This window comes from Stenella coeruleoalba, assembly GCF_951394435.1.
Source record: "Stenella coeruleoalba genome assembly, chromosome: 8".
Lineage (NCBI taxonomy): Eukaryota > Metazoa > Chordata > Mammalia > Artiodactyla > Delphinidae > Stenella > Stenella coeruleoalba.
In genome coordinates, this window is record NC_137154.1 from 8,724,059 (window position 1) to 8,747,075 (window position 23,017).

The 23,017-nt window shown below is 37.6% G+C and overlaps 1 protein-coding gene across 1 annotated transcript in view; it reads right to left on the reverse strand.

The window, feature by feature from the left end:
• Positions 1–1,162: 1,162 nt before the first annotated feature.
• Positions 1,163–23,017, reverse strand: part of LOC307190785 (solute carrier family 22 member 10-like) — a 39,444-nt gene continuing 17,589 nt past the window's right edge. The window contains exons 3-10 of the mRNA XM_079930204.1: positions 12,465–12,619; positions 12,194–12,362; positions 10,711–10,834; positions 10,130–10,245; positions 6,884–7,098; positions 4,710–4,818; positions 3,708–3,911; positions 1,163–1,554 (exon numbers count right to left, since the gene is read on the reverse strand). Of these exons, the coding sequence (XP_079786330.1) occupies positions 1,494–1,554; positions 3,708–3,911; positions 4,710–4,818; positions 6,884–7,098; positions 10,130–10,245; positions 10,711–10,834; positions 12,194–12,362; positions 12,465–12,619 (1,153 nt within the window). The 3' untranslated portion in view covers positions 1,163–1,493. The remainder of the gene's footprint in view (positions 1,555–3,707; positions 3,912–4,709; positions 4,819–6,883; positions 7,099–10,129; positions 10,246–10,710; positions 10,835–12,193; positions 12,363–12,464; positions 12,620–23,017) is intronic.

Consider the following 23,017-nt stretch of genomic DNA (forward strand, 5'->3'; position numbering starts at 1 on the left):
CTAGTCATATATGTTTAATTTTGATATATATGGTGTATATATGTGTCTTTTTAAAACTGTTTTCTGTAGATAATTAAGTTCTGTAATTAAAAATTTTTAAAAGAAAAAATAAAGAATAGGACAAAAGGGAAATTAACAGGAAGCAGAGAAACACATAAAGTTTGGTAGCAAGAGAGAGAAAGATGATGAAGAGGGAGAAATTATGACATCATGCTCCATAGGATTAATGGAAGCTGGTGTTTAACAGAAATCATTGAATATGTCTAACATAGCAGCAGATAAGGGAACAGTTTCTGAGAAAACCCTCTGCTTGTAACCTGCCTGTACTGATTAAGCCTACTTCATTTGTATTTTTCCCCTTTCTCTAACTGCAAACCCTCCAAACTTTATGAACCCTACATAGTTTATCATCAGACTTCTAACCACCCCTATAGATAATACTTCTGATGTATGAGTCACTAGAGTAATGGGGGCTTAAGTTGTTTTCCAAAAATTTGGAGTCAGCTCCTGCCCAATACACCTGGCTAAGACTAGTTGAGCCCACTGACCCTAAAGCTGGGCCTGCACAGAAATGAGTTACTTCATCTTTCCCCAATCTCCAATCACCTTTCCACATGCCTGAGACCACTCTGCTTCTTTATATCATAAATATCTCAAGCCTCTGGCCTTGGAGATGCATATCTGAGATTTATTCTCCTGTGTTCTCACTTGGCTACCTCACAAATAACACTTTCTCTGTTGCAAACGCCAGTGACTCAGTGTTTGGCTTGTTGTTCGACGGGCAAACAAACCTGGTTTGGTTACATATTTGGTGAGCAAGCCGGGAGATAACTCCAGGCAATCCTTTTGCCCATGGTTCTTCAGCCCCTTACCAGTATTGATAGCCTGTGGATGAGTCCAAACAGCTGCCTGGTAGGCACTCCACAGGATTTCCCCCAGACCCAAAAAGATCAGTGTTTTCAAGTCGCTTAGGCATATCCCAAACAACTCAATAATATTTTTAGGAATAAAAAGTATCTAGCATCCAAGAAGTTAAGACACAGTGCTTGGCATCCATCAAAAATCAGGTAAGTAAAGTTATAGGAAAATAAAATCCATGATAAGGAGAGAAACTATTAATGAAGAAAAAGATAAACTAAATAGTCCTATATCTATTACATGAAATAAATTTATAGTTAAACATTCTCCCACAAAGAAAACTACAGTGGAAATTTTACCAAATATTTAAGGAAGACATATTACCCATTTTACGCCAACTCCTTCAGGAATACAAGAGGAAAACATGTTTCCTAACATTCTACGTGGGCACCATTTTTCTGATCATGGAATTACATGTTCCAAGAAATCATATGTTTAATTGCAAATTAATGCCATGATTGTAAATGAGATTCATGTTCCAGTATACTTCCTTGCTAGTATGTAAAGATAAAGGAAAACTCCCATTTTTTTCTGCATATTTTTATTTTCCTCACCAGTCATCTCATGAAATCCACTTAAAATTTTGTCACTTTAATGTAGAAATCTTTTTCATGTGCTTCTCTTGAGAATTTTTTGCTGGAAAAACAAAACAGAAAAAACCAAATCAACCAACGAGTTAGCAAATAAAAACACACATTAAAAAATAGAAAATAATAAAAGTAAGTTTGGATGCCATCCGTGCACAAGTACAAACTGATCCTTAACCATCAGCTTTTTATGATACAATAAAATCCATGAGAGATTGACACTCGTCCTGCAAAAGGCTCTGCTGACTGTGCAGACCCAAGAAAGCAGTTAGAAAGTGCTACTCTCACTTGGTCTTTTTAGATCTCTGACAAAAGACACCTTTGGAAAGTCAAGGGGTGAGTTGAAAATCTTAATCCCATTTGTTATGCAGTGAAATGTGTCCCTTCAAAAATTCATATGCTGAAGCCTTAACTCTCAGTATCTCAGAATATGAGATTACCATATTTAGAAACATGGTTCTTGCAGATATAATTAATTAAGATGAAGTCATACTGCAGTAGGTTGGGCCCCTAAACCAATTTGACTGGTGTCATTATACAAAGGGGATATTTGGACCTAGAGACATGCCAGGGAGATGCCATGTGGAGATTGGAGTTAAGCTGCCACAAGCCAAGGAACTACCAGAAACCAGGAGAGACCTGGAACAGACCCTTCTCTAGAGCCTTCAGAGGGAGCATGGCCCTGCCAACAACTTCAGCTCAGACTTCCAAGCTCCAGAACCGTGAGACAATGCATTTCTGTTGTTTAATTCACTCAGTTTGTGGAACTTTATTATTGAGGCCCTAGGTTACGAAGATAGCATATTTCTCATATTAAAAGACTTTTACTAGTTTCTTTTTTCCCCTGTCCTTGATACTTTCCATTACTTGTAGTGACAAAATTTGCCTGAATCTTACAAGCACCTACACAAGATTTATTTCTTTATTATCTTATCAAAGAGAGTCTTTATATTTTTTCTTTAAAAAAATTTTTTAACATCTTTAATGGAGTATAATTGCTTTACAATGGTGTGTTAGTTTCTGCTGTAGGACAAAGTGAATCAGCTATATATACACATATATCCCCATATCCCCTCCCTCTTGTGTCTCCCTCTCACCCTCCCTATCCCATCTCTCTAGGTGGTCACAAAGCACCGAGCTGATCTCCCTGTGCTGTGTGGCTACTTCCCACTAGCTATCTATTCAATATTTGGTAGTGTATACATGTCCATGCCACTCTCTCACTTCGTCCCAGCTTACCCTTCCCCCTTCCCGTGTCCTCAAGTCCATTCTCTACGTCTGCATCTTTGTTCCTGTCCTGCCCCTAGGTTCTTCAGAACCTTTTTTTTTTTTTTAGATTCCATATACATGTGTTAGCATACGGTATTTGTTTTCCTCTTTCTGACTTACTTCACTCTGTGTGACAGACTCTAGGTCCATCCACCTCACTACAAATAACTCAATTTCATTTCTTTTTATAGCTGAGTAATATTCCATTGTATATATGTGACACATCTTCTTTATCCATTCATCTGTGAATGGACACTTAGTTTGCTTCCATGTCCTGGCTATTGTAAATAGTGATGCAATGAACATTGTGGTACATGACTCTTTTTGAATTATGGTTTTCTCAGAGTATATGCCCAGTAGTGGGATTGCTGGGTCGTATGGTAGTTCTATTTTTAGTTTTTTAAGGAACCTCCATACTGTTTTCCATAGTGGTTGTATCAATTTACATTCCCACCAACAGTGCAAGAGGGTTCCCTTTTCTCCACACGTTCTCCAGCATTTATTGTTTGTAGATTTTCAGAATGGCCATCATCAAAGAGTCTTTAGCTCAACATGATCTTCCTAACATTGTTCCTTCACTGGTCATCCCATTTCTTTTCCCTTTATATCCCCTGCTCTATGGATCTGAGGATCATGAAATACTATCATGAGGGCAGGTAGGATATGCCCTCACAGTAGAGCTAATTACTGTCTCTTCAGCACTAAAACTACCAATGAGAACAGGGCAGAGAGGAATCTCTGCAGTCTAGACTGGAACTCACAATGGTTAGAAATGACCTTGCCACTTGTGAAGGCCATGGCCCAAGATGGAAGTATCCCAGGCAGGCTCAGCCTTTCCAGTGATCTGAGGGACCCACTCTGTGTTTTGTCTTTCTCACTCACAGATCCAAAGCACACAGTCTCTCCCAGGGGATGGCTAGAAGCATTACTCACTTATTTTCCACATCCTGGATGGTGTCAAGCAGAGGCAGATTTCTGGTTTCAGGTTGGAAAGGGACAACAAGACTCGCAATAATGGGACATACTCCATAGATGATCCAGGGCAGAGTGGGTAGATACACCACCAGGGTCATCAAGAGGGGAGCCAGTGCTGACCCACACCTACTAGCCATTACATCTAATCCCAAAGCTTTTGCCCTGAAAGATAAACAAGGATACATAATAATCCAGTAAAAATCCACACGGGTAACTCATGATCTATTATTTTGATGTGATTATGGAACACACTAAAACACAATTATTACCCATGTGGGCTTTACGAAACACTGGTTTTTGTGATTCGCTCTGTGATTTTCTAGCTGTCTTGGACAGGGTCAAAATGTGTTAAGACGCGTTTTCATCATTTTAATAAAAACAGATGTACTGAAGTACTGCTTAGCACAGTACCCGACACCAGGTCAGCTTTTCTGATAAACTGTGGTGATAATTGTTTTTTAGTATATTGTTACTATTACAAATAATTGCTTTATAATTAACATTTCTTATTATGTTATTCCACGATAAGCATCAATTAGCTGGGAAAGCCCTATTTTTTGGCCCTGGAGGGATATTCAAAGTTCTTGGTTTTTTATTTTTCATTTTCTATTCTTGTAGTAGTACATTTTCTATTCTAGTAGTACAGTTTACAGCTATTAGATGATAAACGATAAAAAGTCACTTTTTAGAAAATCCGTATCCAAAGCCAACCTCAAGTACACAGCAATTAAGGTTAAATCCACTTTTTTGGTTTGTTTTTATTTTCTAATATGTTTGGTGCTTTATATTTCTGTTTTACACTCATAACTGGAACTTACAAATGGGCAACTACTACCTTATTATTAGTGGAATTAGAACATTTTCCTGGTCCCTTTCCTAAACCACAAATTATATTAAACTACTGGATACTATATATCAATCTTTACTCAGGCTTTGGAAGGATATAAAAAATCCTTATACCTGAGGAGAGTGGGGATGAGTTCATTACAGTGGACAGAATAACTGGTGATAGAAGCGGCACCACAGCTGATTCCCACACTTGCCAAAGTCACACACAGGGTCTGCATTTCTAGAGAGAGGAAGACCAGTGAGGTTAAGAAAGCTGTGTTAAAGGAATCAGCCACCACCAACTTTATTCAGGACAAACAACTCTACAGGTTATTTGTATGTTTGAAATAGATTGTAGAAAATATCACAGTAGCAGGATCATGGAGTCTTATCAACTGAGAAAGATAAAGTTATCAACATAGGTTGTAAAATGTACATAAAATTGTCTCGGTTAATTGTAGCAAATCTCTCTGTATATCTGAGATTTGCCAGAGAAGAAGAAGAAAAGGTGAGTGTGGCAGAAATTTGCTTTTAGTTATTCTGTCCAGTACTTGCTCTATGCTTATTATAGAAGGTAGGACTGTCACGTGGACAATTACTGTGTCTAAGCCTCAGCTTTGACCTTGAGGACTTTACAATTAAAGTGCAGAATTTAAAGTGACCAGTCATCCTGGTTTTCCTGGGAATTAGGAGGTTTTAGCGATGTGAGATTTTCATTAATAAAACCTGGAAAGTCCCAGACAAACCTCAGTGAGTCAGTCAACCTCGTGTAGATACAGAATTGCCATGGGGTGAGTGTGGCCCAAGAGAGTAATAGAGGGACAGGGCTTTTCTGTTAGTGGACAGGCTGAAGAGAAGCTGGGTCTACATCAGTGTTAGACATGAGGAACCAGGAACGGAAACTTCTATTTGGAAAAAAAGAATTGGGGACCACTAAAAAAAATTTCAGAGAACCAGTTTTCTGCACAGTATAAAAAGAAATCTAATTATAGCTTTATCATATTGGAAAGAACTCTCGTGCAAGGGAGTAAGCCTGCATCATTAAGGATATTCTAAAGAGCAGAGTCCGCCCATCTGTAATGCTGTGAAGCATATTCTTGCATTGGGAGATGGTGAAGCATAGCGCTCACTAAGGTTCTACTAATCATTACATATCATTTCTCTATTAACTTGTAAAGTAATCTAACAGGGAATGGACAAGGATTTTTTTTAATACCTATTTTAATTAATTTATTTTTGGCTGTGTTGGGTCTTCGTTTCTGTGCGAGGGCTTTCTCTAGTTGCGGCAAGCGGGGGCCACTCTTCATCGCGGTGCGCGGGCCTCTCACTATCGCAGCCTCTCTTGTTGCGGAGCACAGACTCCAGACGCGCAGGCTCAGTAGTTGTGGCTCACGGGCCTAGTTGCTCCGCGGCATGTGGGATTTCCCAGACCAGGGCTCGAACCCGTGTCCCCTGCCTTGGCAGGCAGATTCTCAACCACTGCGCCACCAGGGAAGCCCCGGACAAGGATTTTAATCTGCTTAAATTCTATTCCTACTGTTCACTCCTTCATTCCTTGAAAAAGGGGGATTTTTTTCATTTCCTGGGAGACTCTCATGAGCAAGAGCTGCAGTCATGGTGACTTAACACCACATTCATATGTGGGTATGTAGAGACGGGGAAGTGACTAGTCATCAAAGCTGGTAATGAAGAACCCAAACAGAGGGAGTGACCATGCTGTGTCCTCACCTGGGGGATCATTGCAAGGCTTCACTCCTCCATACTTGTTATTTGAAGTGTGAATGGACAAAAGGCAGGTAAACAATTGCTGTCTTAGAGAAATAATCTGGGATAGATTGTACCAGTTTAAGACACTTCACAATGTGATGAGATGAACATATGCCTGATTTGCCCCTCGCTGACCTTTAGTATTTTTCCCAAAAAATTTTTAGCAGAATTTCTCATAAACCATCAGATTGGTTTGGGGGGAATACTTAGCACATAACTGGTACGTTTTTTTTTTTTTTTTTTTGCGGTACGCGGGCCTCTCACTCTTGTGGCCTCTCCCGCTACAGAGCACGGGCTCCGGACGCGCAGGCTCAGCGGCCATGGCTTACGGGCCCAGCCGCTTCGCAACATGTGGGATCTTCCCGGACCGGGGCATGAACCCGTGTCCCCTGCAGCGGCAGGCAGACTCTCAACCACTGCGCCACCAGGGAAGTCCCTGGTACCTCTTTTTAAACCTGACTTCAGACAAGTGTGACCAATACAATCCCTGAAGGGTGGGAAAAAGACACTTTTTTCCCCAAAGTCCAGTCTTCTCTCACCTTGGGGCACAAACGTGTTGGTCAAAATGGAAAGTCCCACCAGGAACATGAAAAGCATCTGGGTTGGTCGACGGCCCATATAATTCAATACTAGAAGTGCAAGACATCGGGCTAAGGCAGTGAGAACGCCAAAGATTACCTGGAACAGGAAAATATTGCTCCCAAAGTGCTGTAGGTTGATAAAGATGCCAAAAACGGGTATTGTGCTTGCAAATCTGTAGTGAACAAAAGAGGAAAGACACAAGCTGTAAGATTTAGAGCCAACATGTTGCAATCGATTATTATATTGACACAGGTAGCCAATGACCAATGTTTGACAATTAAGGTGTAGTCTGATTTGTATAACACTTCCTTTTAGGGTGATAACGTTACCATTAAAATAACAAGGAAAACGATATTCCTTTTGTCCTTCTTTTTTTGAGTCCCTAAGCATAGAGTTAGCAGTGACGGGAAAACATAACCTGACTCAATCACCGAACTGGATGGTATAGAGAATTTGAATATATAAGCATTAAAACTTAAAATTTAGGGAAATCATTTCTTTTTGAGAGTCGTCTGTATGATGTGAGTCCTCCCTCTATTCCGCCAACCCCAATACTGTAAAGCATTTCCCTTTCCTCAACTAGTGACTGGAACTGCAAAGAAACTACCTGTGTCCCTTGACTGGGAGCATAGTGTCCTGGTTTCAAACACAGTTCTGGGAAATTTAAAGTTCATATCAGAGTTCTTGGGATAAAAGAAAATGTAAGAATTCAGGAAAGCAAACATGTACCAACTGTACCATCAGAAGTGGAATCAAAGATTCCCACTGAGGATCTACCTTTTACCCAAAGAGCATCTAAGGGAAAGGAGTCCACATAAAAGATCTATTTCACCCAGAGAGAGACAGATTTAGGTATTGCCATAGAAGAAACCATCACACTAAATAGACATTTCTCCAAAGAAGATATACAGACTGCCAACAAATACATGAAAGGATGCTCAACATCATTAATCATTAGAGAAATGCAAATCAAAACTACAATGAGATATCACCTCACACTGGTCAGAATGGCCATCATCAAAAAATCTACAAACAATAAATGCTGGAGAGGATGTGGAGAAAAGGGAACCCTCTTGCACTGTTGGTGGGAATGTATACTGATACAGCCACTATGGAGAACAGTATGGACGTTCCTTAGAAAACTACAAATAGAACTACCATACGACCCAGCAATCCCACTACTGGGCATATACCCTGAGAAAATCATAATTCAAAAATAGTCGGGGATTCCCTGGTGGCGCAGTGGTTGAGAGTCCGCCTGCCGATGCAGGGGACACAGGTTCGTGCCCCAGTCCGGGAAGATCCCACACGCTGCGGAGCGGCTGGGCCTGTGAGCCATGGCCGCTGAGCCTGCGCGTCTGGAGCCTGTGCTCCGCAACGGGAGAGGCCACAACAGTGAGAGGCCTGCGTACCGCAAAAAAAAAAAAAAAAAAAAAAATAATCATGTACCAAAACGTTCACTGCAGGTCTATTTACAATAGCCAGGACATGGAAGCAACCTAAGTGTCCATCAACAGATGAATGGATAAAAATGTGGCACATATACACAATGGAATATTACTCAGCCATAAAAAGGAACAAAACTGAGTTATTTGTAGTGAGGTGGATGGATCTAGAGACTGTCATACAGAGTGAAGTAAGTCAGAAAGAGAGAAACAAATACCGTATGCTAACACATATATATGGAATGTAAAAAAAAGAAAAAAAAAGGTCAGAAGAACCTAGGGGCAAGACGGGAATAAAGATGCAGACCTACTAGAGAGTGGACTTGAGGATACGGGGAGGGGGAAGGGTAAGCTGGGACAAAGTGAGAGGGTGGCATGGACATATATACACTACCAAATGTAAAATAGATAGCTAGTGGGAAGCAGTCGCATAGCACAGGGAGATCAGCTCGGTGCTTTGTGACCACCTAGAGGGGTGGGATAGGGAGGGTGGGAGGGAGCGAGATGCAAGAGGGAAGAGATATGGGGACATATGTATATGTACAACTGATTCACTTTGTTATAAAGCAGAAACTAACACACCATTGTAAAGCAATTATACTCCAATAAAGATGTTTAAAAAGAAACCATCACAGAACACAGCAATTGCAAACAGATCTTTTCTTATCATTGTAGGTACTTTTTCCTTCCACTGTGATTATCTAGAATTCAGAAACGTAAGTCTGTGTCCTAGTGGATGTGAAAAGGTCAAAAAGCACAATGGAATTAAATGAATAAGCAGTCTACTAGGATATGTCTGGGAAAGATAAATTACACTATTCAATAGTCACTTTCTTAAGCTTGGCAGTGGGTGTTTATCGTCCTGTGTGCTTTTTGTCCATGTGTGTGAATCTTCAAAAATTCAGAATTTAAAATTTCTCCTCCTGACGATACCAAAGTAAATACTTATGTCCCCTCAAGAGATAATGAGCAAGACTTTAACAGAAGCCCTTGTGCTAACACACAAAAAACTGTATCCAAATTGGAAACAAATAAAAGTCCATCGATATTGAAGTACATAAAGAAATTGTAGTGTATTCATCCAATGGAGACTAAAGCACTGGGGAGGAGAACAACCTACTGTCACGTGCAACAGAATGGATGAATCTTCATGAATGAGCATGAGGAGAGACGGCCTGTCACAGAACCCTTCCATCATTTATATTATGTGAAGGTCAAGGTCAGGCAACACTCATCTGCAGTGAAGGAGATCAGAACCACTGTTAAGTTTTATTTGGCACAGGAGAGGGCGATGAGCAGAGAACAGTGTCGGGCAAAGGTGTGGAGGTGAATATTGCTGAACCAGAGAGTTGAGGGGAAGTCTTGGGGAATTAGGATTTTCTATCTTGATCTGTATGTTGGCTACCTTTTTACATACTGACATATTCATTGATTTGTAGATATTTCTGACCTCTTCATGTTTCTGTTTGCAACGTTTGCTTCAATTAAAATTGAAAGAAAAATGCAGAAAATTAAGTGCCCAAATCTGTACCGTGATGGAAGTTCTCAACATCCATCTCCAGAGAAAAGACTGATAGTGTGATACGACCTAACTAAATTTTCATCATATAAGCAGTTCCATGTGAGTGTTATTTGGTGTGATTTCCTCATTTTTTCTCCAAATCAGCACCTCCCTCTCACAGCACTGTTAAAACCTATGAAATACATAGACTCATGTCCCCACTCTTTGAATGTTGTCATGCACTGCGTGGCGCCCACCTCACAAAGAGCAGGAGACAGATCCTCTTACGCAGGTTGGGTGTACGGAACAAGTCAAATACAGTGGTTTGGGTCTGTGCGGCCTCCAGCTCCTCCTGCATGGTCGCTCTCAAACCCTTCAAGAACGACAAACGTGTCATTTGCCAACACAGTGCCAGGTACTGTGATGAGCACTGGCACCCGATAGGAGAGGAGAGATGTGTTCCCTTTCTTTATAACGTAACATATTACACATGCAATCACAGGAGTGAGCATGGTATGAAGAAGGATGCAGGGAGTTAAGGGAGACTCCAGGAAATTAAATGGCAACAATGATATTTTGAAAATGAGGCCACAGAGGTGGGTAGGGCACCCAGGAGAGTACATAGGGTTTAGAGTCAGATCAGGAATTGAGCTATAGGAAGAAGCTCTGTACAGTGCTCACAGCTTCTTTTCTATGAGATGGCCATGAAAGACCAGGGAATTTGCATTCTCGACTAGCTGCCCTTGTTAGAAAAGCAGTTTGTCTATAATAAGGAGAAGGCACGTGTCAATTTGTATCTTCTCTCCAACCCAATAACCACCTTCCCCTTCCTGCTCACCTCCATGTTCAGGGCTGCTTCAGCATTCTTTATTCCATTTCTGTGAGCAACCTTTTTAAGTTCCTTTAAGCCCTCATCTGGTTTATTGGTGATAATCAGCCACCGAGCAGATTCCACCAGCCACCTGATGAGAGACGGACACACTAGTGCAGGCAGCTATCTCTCGCTTATTCGTCCTGCGGTTAATTACAACATCTGCTTTTTGCCTTCCATCCAATATCCACCACCAATTGAAGTGGTGGCTATTAGATGGAAGGCAAAAAATGTACTACATGCATAGGATCACAGACTTTGTTTTCAAATTGCCTCTCTGCTTATTCACCAGGAGATTTTCCAAGAGGCTTATGAAGCTTAAGTTTGAGAGTCCCTCACTTGCATAATTCCCTTCCAAAGCTTAGCATGAGATCTGGCAAATTTGTGCCGTAGTATATATTCTATATATAGTATATATAATGTATATTATATATATTATTATATATAATGTATATAATGTACATTATATATATATTATTATATAGTGTATATAATGTATATTATATATAGTATATATAATGTATATTATTATATATAGTATATATAATGTATATTATATATATATTATTATATATAGTGTATATAATGTATATTATTTTGACAAAAGAAGTCCCCAAATTATGTAAACTTTTAGGCCAACAAATATTGTGAATACTCCTGCCACTACCAGAAGTGTCGGTAACTAACTACATAAATGAGTCACTTATTTACATCTGCTTTAGTTTTCTTATAACTAAATGGAAACAATAAGCACATCTTCCTTGTTATGAGAAAAGAATGACTTAGCAGATGAGTCTGACATGGATTACACTCTTCTTTCTCTCTGTACTCATCTCACTATAGTAATTCTGTAGTCATCTTTCTGCGATCTACTAAAGCTAATTCTCCCTAGAGTGGTTTTAAGTGTAGGGATGGAATTATCCATAAATAAATATTTGTTAAAATTATTTAAGGGAAGAGGGAGTGTTGAACACGTAATGTAAGTCATCCAATCTGCATGTCATTTTCACTTCTGGAGAAATACTGTTGCTATTTTGTTAAATTGCTCTATGAATAAATTTTCTGCCTCTTCCTTTATCCAATTTCATCTGCAACATAGAAGATCATGGAAAACTTTATTGTACCTTATTCATTCCAAAGCCAAAAAATTGAAGGTATATCTTCAAGTCTATAAGAAAAATAATACTGGAATAACTCAATGACCACAATACTGGGTAAGACTTAGGAAGCAAAATGGCAGAAAATACCTTGAGCTCCCTGGAAGGAAGATCACTGTTACTCCCTATTCTACTTCTCAAATCTCAAATTGATCAGAGTGAACAAATGAGAAATGCTGGTTTAGGTCAAAACAACAGGAAATGGTCCAGGGAATAAGAAAATCAGTATATCCCAATTCAATATGCATTTTCATCCTAGGTTCCCTTAAGTGGAGTGAGAGAGAGGCTCATACCTTGAGGAGAAAAAGAAGACAAAGAATGGTATAGACACCACCAGCTGCAGGGTATGCCAGTCTCGAAAGACAAAAGCCAGTCCTCCCAGCATTATCTGTCCAATACTAATGGCACAGGTTATCAGTGTTATTACCATGGCTTTTGACTGGGACCTTGTCCACTCTACAACTGAAAGAAAACCCAAATGGGATATTAATGTTACATAAGGGTGAAATTTCAAGGTTAAATTCAAGGCTTGCAAAATCAAGAAAATCAAAACTGTTGACTTACTGAGCATCCAGTTATTTGTTATGATGACCACAGCAGAACAACCTGACCAGAAGCGTAGTGAGCAGTAAATGAGGAAGGTGGGAGCAAAGGCTGCACAGGTCCCAGAGACGGCGAGCTGGAGCGAACACCACCTGAGAATCAACTTTCTTCCAAACCTAAGAAACAGAGAGGCAGGTTAGATTATGGGAGCAATGATAATTTGTGGTAAAAAAAAAATTAAGAAAACAAAGCATACATTGAAATTTAGACAATGTTTTAGCAAGTGATTCTTTGTACCTGAAACCTTGAGTAAACAAGAGCTAAATCAACAATGGAAATCGCTTCATATTAACACTCTGGTTTACAGACTAACATTACTATACTAAAACTTCATCATCCAATCCCCAGGAGGACTCTGACAGGAAGTGATACCATACGAAAGAAACTACAATGTTGGAAATTGGAATATACCATGAGCATTCATTGTACTAACATATGTATTTACCATAGTGGAGAGTCTGTATAGTGAGCTAAAAGTGTACTTTGGTCTCTAGCACCAGACAGGTGAAGATGCAACTGATACAAATGATCAGTGAAGCAATGCATCAAAGTTGTTGAAGATTTATGTAAGAGTCACTCTTTGTTGAATCTGTATTTATAAACCTCAAGTAATGTGCTTTCCTAGAATAGAATATAGGAGCGCCATAACCCAGACAGTGACTATTGTATCAACCTCTCACAGGAAAGAATTATGTAAAATAGAGAATGAAGGGAAAAAGAATGTGAAAGACAAATAAGGAAAAGTGAATTTTGTCTTTCATTGGGCATCAAGAGAAGAGGGTCTTAGTAGAGACATCGTGGACTAAACGAGATGTGGTAATGTAAATATAAGCCCATTGTCTGAAATAAAAACAGACAGACAGTGTTTGGTATTAGGAATTCCTCTGCAATATTTTAAAATAGAATCAAATAATTTCCCCCCAAACAGAAAATGGGATACATGAGAACAAACACAACACCAAATAATCATGTTCATAATCACTATCATCATCAAGAAAATAATTTAGAAAACAAAAAATGAAATGGTAGATGGAAAGAAAATTCCAAAACAATCACATCAAACTAATTGCTAATGACCTAAACACTCCATCGAATGATAGAGATTACCAGAGTGAGTTAAAAAACAGATGTACTAGGCTTCCCTGGTGGCGCACTGGTTGAGAGTCTGCCTGCCGATGCAGGGGACACGGGTTCGTGCCCCGGTCCGGGAAGATCCCACGTCCCGCGGAACGGCTGGGCCCGTGAGCCATGGCCGCTGAGCCTGCGCGTCCGGAGCCTGTGCTCCACAATGGGAGAGACCACAACAGTGAGAGGCCCGCGTACCGCAAAAAAAAAAAAAATTTCATTCTTTTACATGTAGCTGTACAGTTTTCCCAGCACTTCTTATTGAAGATGCTGTCTTTTCTGCATTGTATATTCTTGCCTCCTTTATCAAATATAAGGTGGCCATATGTGCATGGGTTTATCTCTGGGCTTTCTATCCTATTTCATTTATCTATATTTCTGTTTTTGTGCCAGTACCATACTGTCCTGTTTAGTGTAGCTTTGTAGTATAGTTTGAAGCCAGGCAGCATGATTCCTCCAGCTCCGTTTTTCTTCTCAAGATTGCTTTGGTGATTTGGGGTATTTTGTGTTTCCATACAAATTGTGAAATTTTTTGTTATAGTTCAGTGAAAAATACCATTGGTAGTTTGATAGGGATTGCATTGAATCTGTAGATTGCTTTGCGTAGTATAGTCATTTTCACAATGTTGATTCTTCCAATCCAAGAAAGTGATATATCTCTCCATCTGTTTGTATCATCTTTAATTTCTTTCATCAGTGTCTTATAGTTTTCTGCATACAGGTCTATTGTCTCCGTAGGTAGGTTTATTCCTAGGTATTTTATTCTTTTTGTTGCAATGGTAAATAGTAGTTTTTCCTTAATTTCTCTTTCAGACTTTTCATCATTAGTGTATAGGAATGCAAGAGATTTCTGTGCATTAATTTTGTATCCTGCTACTTTACCAAATTCATTGATTGGCTCTGGTAGTTTTCTGGTAGCATCTTTAGGATTTTCTATGTATAGTATCAGGTCATCTGCAAACAGTGAGTTTGCTTCTTCTTTTCCGATTTGGATTCCTTTTATTTCTTTGTCGTCTGTGATTGCTGTGGCTAAAACTGCCAAAACTATGTTGAATAATAGTGGTGAGAGTGAGCATCCTTGTCTTGTTCCTGATTTTAGGGGAAATGGTTTCAGTTTTTCACCATTGAGAATGATGTTGGCTGTGGGTTTTTCATATATGACCTTTATTATGTTGAGATAAGTTCCCTCCCTGCTTACTTTCTGGAGGTTTTTTTAAATCATAAATCAGTGTTGAATTTTGTCAAAAGCTTTTTCTGCATCTATTGAGATGATCATATGGTTTTTCTCTTTCAATTTGTTAATATGGTGTATCACATTGATTGATTTGCATATATTGAAGAATCCTTACATCCTGGGGTAAACCCCACTTGATCATGGTGTATGGTCCTTTTAATGTGCTGTTGGATTCTGCTTGCTAATATTTTGTTGAGGATTTTTGCATGTTTGTTCATCAGTGATATTGGCCTGTAGTGGTCTTTCTTTGTGACATCTTTGTCTGGTTTTGGTATCAGGGTGATTGTGACCTCGTTGAATAAGTTTGGGAGTGTTCCCCTCTTTGCTATATTTTGGAAGATTTTGAGAGGGATACGTGTTAGCTCTTCTCTAAATGTTTGATAGAATTCACCTGTGAACCCATCTTGTCATGGGCTTTTATTTGTTGGAAGATTTTAAATCACAGTTTCAATTTCAGTGCTCGTCATTGGTCTGTTTATATTTTCTATTTCTTCCTGGTTCAGTCTCTGAAGGCTGTGCTTTTCTAAGAATTTTTCTATTTCTTCCAGGTTTTTCATTTTATTGGCATATGGTTTCTTGTAGTGATAAAAAAAAAGTGATGTACTTTTATACTGCCCACTGTAGTACTTAAAATATTGTCAGTTGAAAGATGGACCTAGAGTCTGTCATACAGAGTGAAGTAAGTCAGAATGAGGAAAAAAAAATACCGTACGCTAACACACTTATATGGAAACTAAAAAAACAAAAAACATTACTGATGAACCTAGTGGCAGGGCAGGAATAAAGATGCAAACGTAGAGAAAGGACTTGAGTACACAGACGGGTGAAGGGAAAGCTGGGACGAAGCGAGAGAGTAGCATTGACATATATACACTAACAAATGTAAAATGGATGGCTAGTGGGAAGCTGCTGCATAGCACGGGGAGATCAGCTCGATGCTTTGTGAGGACCTAGAGGGGTGGGATAGGGAGGCTGGGAGGGAGGGGATATGGGGTTATATGTATACATATAGCTGATTCAACCTTTTATACAGCAGAAACTAACACAACATTGTAAAGCAATTATACTCCAATAAAGAGGTAAAAAAATGTAAATTGACAGAAAAAGATATAGAATTAAAATAGTAATAATAATGTGGGAGTCTTTATATTAATATCAAATAAAATAAATTTCAAAACAAAATACATTTCCAGAAAAGATAATGCTGGAAATGTCAAATGTACCTTAACTTAAAAAAAGTTTGAAATACATGAAACAATATTGACAGAATTAGACACATAATTCACAATGATATTTGGAGATATGTTTGAATGTTTTTAATGTCATATGATAGATACAATACTTGTCATTTTAATCTTTTTTAGATGTACAAACCTGTGATTAATTACATTCGTCATGTTGTGCTACCATCATTGTCTTTTTTCTGAGACATTTACGTCAACACAAAGAGAAATTCTATCACCATCAAGCAGTAATTTCCCATTCATTCCTGCCCTCTTATTCTTCTGATATCACTAATCTACTTTCTGTCTCCCTTAATTTGCCTATTCTAGATATATTTCATATAAGTGGATGCCTACAACATTTGTTCTTTTGTGTCGGGTTTATTTCATTTAGCATAATTTTTTCAAGGTTCATTCATGTTGTACCATGTACCAGAACTTCATTCTTTTTTGCTGTATTTGATATACAGCTGTCTAAGTCCCTGTGTTTAGAGTATACACCTAGGAGTGGAATTGCTGGTTCAGATGGCAATTACATGTTTAGATTTTTGAGGATCTGTCAAACTGCTTTCCACAGTGGTTTCACCAATTTATATTCCCACCATCAATGGACAAGAGTTTCAATTTCTCCACATGCTCACCAACACTTGAAATTTCTAATTTTTTTGAAGTACTGTTGATTTACAATATTATATTAGTTTCTGGTGTACAGCACAGTGATTCAGTATTTTTGCAGATTATATTCCATTATAAGTTATTATAAGATAATGGATATAATTCCCTGTGCTTTAAAATATATCCTTGTTGCTCTTCTGTTCTATGCACAATAGTCTTAACTCTCTTAATACCATACCTCTAATATCTTCCTCCCCACTTTCTGTCCCCTTTTGTAACCACTAGTTTGTTTTCTGTATCTGTAAGCCTGTTTTTTTTTTTTTGCATACATTCATTGGTATTATTTTTTAAGATTCCACATATAAGTGATGTTATAGAGTATTTGTCTTTCTCTCTCTGACTTATTTCACTAGCACAATATTTTCTAGGTCCATCCACATTGCTGCAAGAATTTCATTTTTATCATGGCTGAGTAATATTCCATTTTAAATATATACTACATCTTCTTTATTAGTCTGTTAATTGCTCCCGTGTCTCAGCTATTATAAATAGTGCTGCTATGAATATTGGGGTGCATGTATCTTTTTGAATTAGTGTTTTCATTTTTTTCTAGATATTATCCCAGGAATGGAATTGCTGGGTCATATGGTAGCTCTATTTTTAGTTTTTTGAGAACCTTCCATACTGTCTTCCACAGGGGTTGCATCAATTTACATTCTCACCAATAGTGTACAAGAGTTCCCTTTTGTCCACGTTCTCACCAATATTTGTTATTTGTATTCTTGTTGATAGCCATTTTGACAGGTATGAAGTGATATCGCATTTTCTTTTTAATTAACATTTCTCTAATGATTAAAGATGTTGAGCATCTGTTCATGTGCCTATTGATCATCTGTATGTATTCTTTGGAGAAATGTCTATTTAGATCTTCCTATTTTTTTATCTAGTTGTTTGGTTTTTTTGATGTTGGTGTGTATGAGTTATTTACATGTTTGGATATTAACCCCTTATCAGTCATATCATTTGCAAATATTTTCTCCCATTCAGCAGGTTGTCATTTCATTTTGTTGATGATTTCCTTTACTGTGTGAAAGCTGTTAAGTTTAATTTTGTCCCAACTGTTTATTTTTGGGTCTATTTCCTTTACTTTAGGAGACAGAGCCAATAAAAACATTGCTTTGATTTATGTCAGAGTGTTCCACATATATTTACTTCTAGAAGTTTTATGGTTTCTAGTCGTACGTTTAGGTCTTTAATCCATTTTCTTTTTTTATTTAAGTGTATATGGTTTTAGAAAATGTCCTAATTTCCTTCTTTTACATGAAGCTGTCCAGTTTTCTGAGCACCACTTATTGAAATGACTGTCTTTCCTCCATTCTATATTCTTGCTTCCTTTGTTGATCAGAAGTGTATGGGTTTATTTCTTGGCTCTCTATTCTGGTCCATTGATCTATATGTCTGTTCTTGTGCCAGTACCACATTGTTTTGATTACTGTAGTTTTGTAGTATACTCTGAAGTCAGGGATCATGATTCCTCCAGCTCCGTTCTTTCTCAAGATCATTTTCGCTATTGATGGTCTTTTCTGATTCCATTCAAAATTTAAAATTATTTGCTCTAATTCTGTGAAAAATGTTCTTGGTATTTTTATAAGGATTACTTTGAATCTGTAGATTCCCTTGGGTAGTATGGTCATTTTAACATTAATTCTTCCAGTCAATGAACACAGTATATCTTTGCATCTGTTTGTGTCCTCTTCAATTTCTTTCATCAGTGTCTTGTAGTTTTCCAAGAACAGGTCTTTCATCTCCTTAGGTAGGTTTATTCCTAGGTATTTTATTCTTTTTGATTGATTGGAAATTGAATTTTGTGTTTGATTTCTCTTTCCGATAGTTTTTTGTTAGTGTATAGAAATGCAACAGATTTCTGTATGTTAATTTTGTATCCTGCAACATTGGTGAATTCATTGGTGAGCTCTGGTAGTTTTCTGGTGGCATCATCGGATTTTCTATGAATAGTATGACATCAGCAAACAATGACAGTTTTTTTAAAAAATTGTTTTCTTTTATTTCTTTTTATTGTATTTGCAAGGTTAGGACTTCCAATACTATTTGGAATAAATGTGGCAAGAATGAGCACCCTTTTCTTGTTCCTGAACTTATAAGAAATGCTTTCAGTTTTTCACCAGTGATTATGATGTTAGCTATGTGCTTGTCATATATGGCTATTATGATGTTGAGGTATCTTTCCTCTATGCCCACCTTCTGAAGATTTTTTACTGTAAATGAATGTTGAATTTTATCAAAATCTTTTTCTCCATCTATTTAGATGACCATATGGTTTTTCTTAATTCTTCAGTTTCTTAATGTGGTATATCACATTGATTTGTTTGCAGAAACTGAAAAATACTTGCATCCATGCAATAAAGCACACTTGATTATTGTGTATGATCCTTCTGATATATTGTTGGATTCAGTTTCCTAATAACAACATGTTATTCAGGATTTTTGCAACTATGTTCTTCAGTGATATTTGCCTCTAATTCCTTTTTTTGTGACAGCTTTGTCTGGTTTCGGTATCAGGGTGATGATGGCCTCATAGAATATGTTCAGAAGTGCTCCTTCCTCTGAAATTTTTTGGAATAGTTTGAGAAGTATATGTGTTTTTGTTTTTTATTTTATTTTATTGAGGTATAGTTGTTTTACAATGTAGTGTTAATTTCTGCTGTACAGCAAAGTGATTAGTCATATATATACATGACTATATATATGAATATATATATTCATTCTTTCTCATATTCTTGTCTTTTTTGGTTTATTACAGGACATTGAATATAGTTCCCTGTGCTATACTGTAGGAACTTGTTTGTCCATTCAGTATATAATAGTTTGGTTCTGCTAATCCCAAATTCCCAATCTATCCCTCCCCCACCACTCCCCCTGCTTGGCAACCACAAGTCTGTTCTCTGTATCTATGAATCTGTTTCTGTTTTGTAGATAAGTTCTTTTGCATCTTATTCTAGATTCCATATATAAGTGATATCATATGCTGTTTGTCTTTCTCTTTCTGACTTACTACACTTAGTATGATAATCTCTAGGTCCATCCAAGTTGCTGCAAATGGCATTACTTCATTCTTTTTTGTGGCTTAGTAGTATTCCAATGTATATATGTACCACTGTATATATTTACCTTCTTTAGAGAAGGATAGATATTAACTGTTCTCTACATGTTTGGTAGAATTCCCCTTTGAAGCCATTTGACCCTGGACTTTTGTTTGCAGGAAGTTTTTAAATTAAAGATTCTATCTCACTTCTACTGATCAGTCTGTTCAAATTGTCTGTTTCTTCTTGACTCAGTATTGGCAGGCTGCATGCTTTTAGAAATTTGTTAATTTCTTCTAGGTTGTCCAATATTTAGATGTACAACTAGTCATAGTATTCTTTTATGATTTTTTTGTTTCTCTGTGGTATCAGTTGTTATTTCCCCTCTTTCATTTCTTATATTGTTTATTTGGGTCCTCTCTCTTTTCTTCTTAGTGAGCCTGGCTACAGGTTTATCAATTTTGTTTATATTTTCAAAAAACCAACTCTTGGTTCCATTGATCTTTTCTATTCTTTTAATCTAAATTTATTTATTTTCTTTCTGAACTTTATTACTTCCTTCCTTCTAGTGACTTGTGTTTTGTTTGTCTTTCTTTTTCTAATTATGTTTAGGTGATTTATTTGAGAATTTTCTTGTTTTGGGGGGAAGACCTGTATTGCTATAAACTTCCCTCCTAGAACTGCTTTTGATGCATCTCACAGTTTATGGAAAGTGTGCTTCATTTTCACTTGTCTCAGGGTATATTCTGATTTCCTCTTTGATTTTGTCATTGACCCAGTGGTTTCTTAGTAGCATGTTATTTAGTCTCCACATGTTTGTTCTTTTCCCATTTTTCTTCCTGTGGTTGATTTCTGGATTCATACTGCTGTGGTAGCAAAAAATGTTTTATATTATTTCTATCTTAAATTTGTTGAGACTTGTTTTGTGGTCCAATATGTGATCTATCCTGGAGAACATTCCATGTGCACTTGAAGAGAATGTGTATTCTGATTTTGGGGGGAGGGGGATGTACTGTCCTGTAGATATCAACCAAGTCCAACTGGTCTATTGTGTCTTTAAGACCACTTTTGCCTTACTGATTTTCTGTCTGGATGATCTGTCCACTGATGTTAGTGGAATGTTAAATTTTCCTACTATTATTGTATTATTGTCAATTTCTCCCTTTATGTTTGCTAGTGTTTGCTTTATATATTTAGGTGTTCCTCTATTGAGTGCATATATGTTAGCTAGTGTAATATCCTGTTCTTGTATTTATCCCTGTATTATTATGTAAAGCCTTCTTTGTCTTTTTCTATAGGCTTTGTTATAAAATCTATTATGTTTCATATGAGTACTGCTACTTCTGATTTCTTGTCGTTTCCCTTTGAAATATCTTTTTCTATCCCTTCACTTTCAGACTCGCTCTCAAGTTGTCTCATGTGGGCAGCATACTGAATGTCTTGGTTTCTTTTCCCAATTAGCTACTCTATATCTTTTGATTGGAGCAGTTAGTTAATTGATATTTAAAGTAATTATTGATAGTGGTGTACTTTTGCAATTTTATTACATATTTTCTGGTTGTTTTTATAGATCTGCTTTCTTCATTTTATCTTCTTTTAGTTCCTACTATTGTGATTTGATAATTTTCTTTTTTAAATATTTTTCTTAATTTTTATTGGAGTATAGTTGATGTACAATGTTGTGTTGGTTTCAGGTGTACACACTACTATATATAAAATGATGATTTTCTTTAGTAGTGGCTTGGCTTTCTCTCTTTTTGATTTTTTTATATTCTTTTTATAAATTTATTTATTATTTATTTTTGGCTGCGTTGGGTATTCCTTGTTGCACGCAGGCTTTCTCTAGTTGCAGCGAGCAGGGGCTGCTCTTCCTTGCACTGCACGGGTTTCTCATCGCGGTGGCTTCTCTTGTTGAGGAGCATGGGCTCCAGTCATGTGGGCTTCAGTAGTTGTGGTGCATGGGCTTAGTTGGTCCGTGGCATGTGGGATCTTCCCCGACCAGGGCTCGAACCTGTGTCCCCTGCCTTGGCAGATGGATTCTTAACCACTGTGCCACCAGGGAAGCCCTAAAAATATTTATTTATTTATTTATTTATTTGGTTGCACCCTGTCAGTTGCGGCAGACGGGTTCCTTAGTTGTGGCATGCATGTGGGATCTAGCTCCCTGACCAGGGATTGAACCCAGGCCCCCTGCACTGGGAGCATGGAATCTTAACCACTGCACCATCAGGGAAGTCCTGATTTTTGTGTATTTACTATAGGCTTCTGATTTATTTTTACCATGGGGTTCGTGTATGTTGACTCATAATTATACCCACTTGTTTTAAACTGGCTGTTAATTTAAGTTCAAACACATTCTAAGACATACACATTTTTATTCCCCTCCCCCACATTCCCCTCCCCCACATTTGTGGTTTTGATGTCATATTTTACATATTCATGTTTATCTCTTAACTGTTTATCTCATAGTAGTTATGGTTGTTTTTACAATTTTTTGACTTTTAATGTACAACTGGCACACTTAGTGATCTTAAATTCTTTCTATATATTTGTGTTTCCTAATGGGATTTTCCCTTTCTTATAGATCCTTACTTCTTTTCTATTTGGAGAAGAATATTCAACATTTCTTTTACGATATGTTTATTATTGATTAATTCTTTCAGTTTTGCTTTTCTAAGAAGTTCTTTATTTCTCTTTCTATCCTAAATGGTACTCTTGCTTGGTAGAGTATCCTGGGTTGCTGTTTTTTTCCTTTCAGCACTTCGAATATGTCATGGCACTCCGTTCTGGCTTGCAAATTTTCTGCAGAAAAATCAGTTGATAGCCTTATGGGAATTCTCTTGTATATAACTCATTGTTTTTCTCTTGCTGCCTTTAGAATCCTTTCTTTATCTTTCACTTTTATCATTTTAATTACGATATATCTTGTTGTGGGTCTGTTTGGTTTAATCTTTTCTAGGACCCTCTGTGCTTCCTGTGCCTGGATATCTGTTTCTTTCTCCAGGTTTGGGAAATTTTCAGACATAATTTCCTTATATCTATTTTCAATCTACTTATCTTTCTCTTCTCCCTCTGGAACCCCAATAATGCAAATGTTGTCATGCTTCATGTTATCTCAGAGATCTTGTAGATTGTGATCATTTTTTTTTTTATGTGTCCGGAGCCTGTGCTCTGCAACGGGAGAGGCCACAACAGTGAGAGGCCCGCGTACCGCAA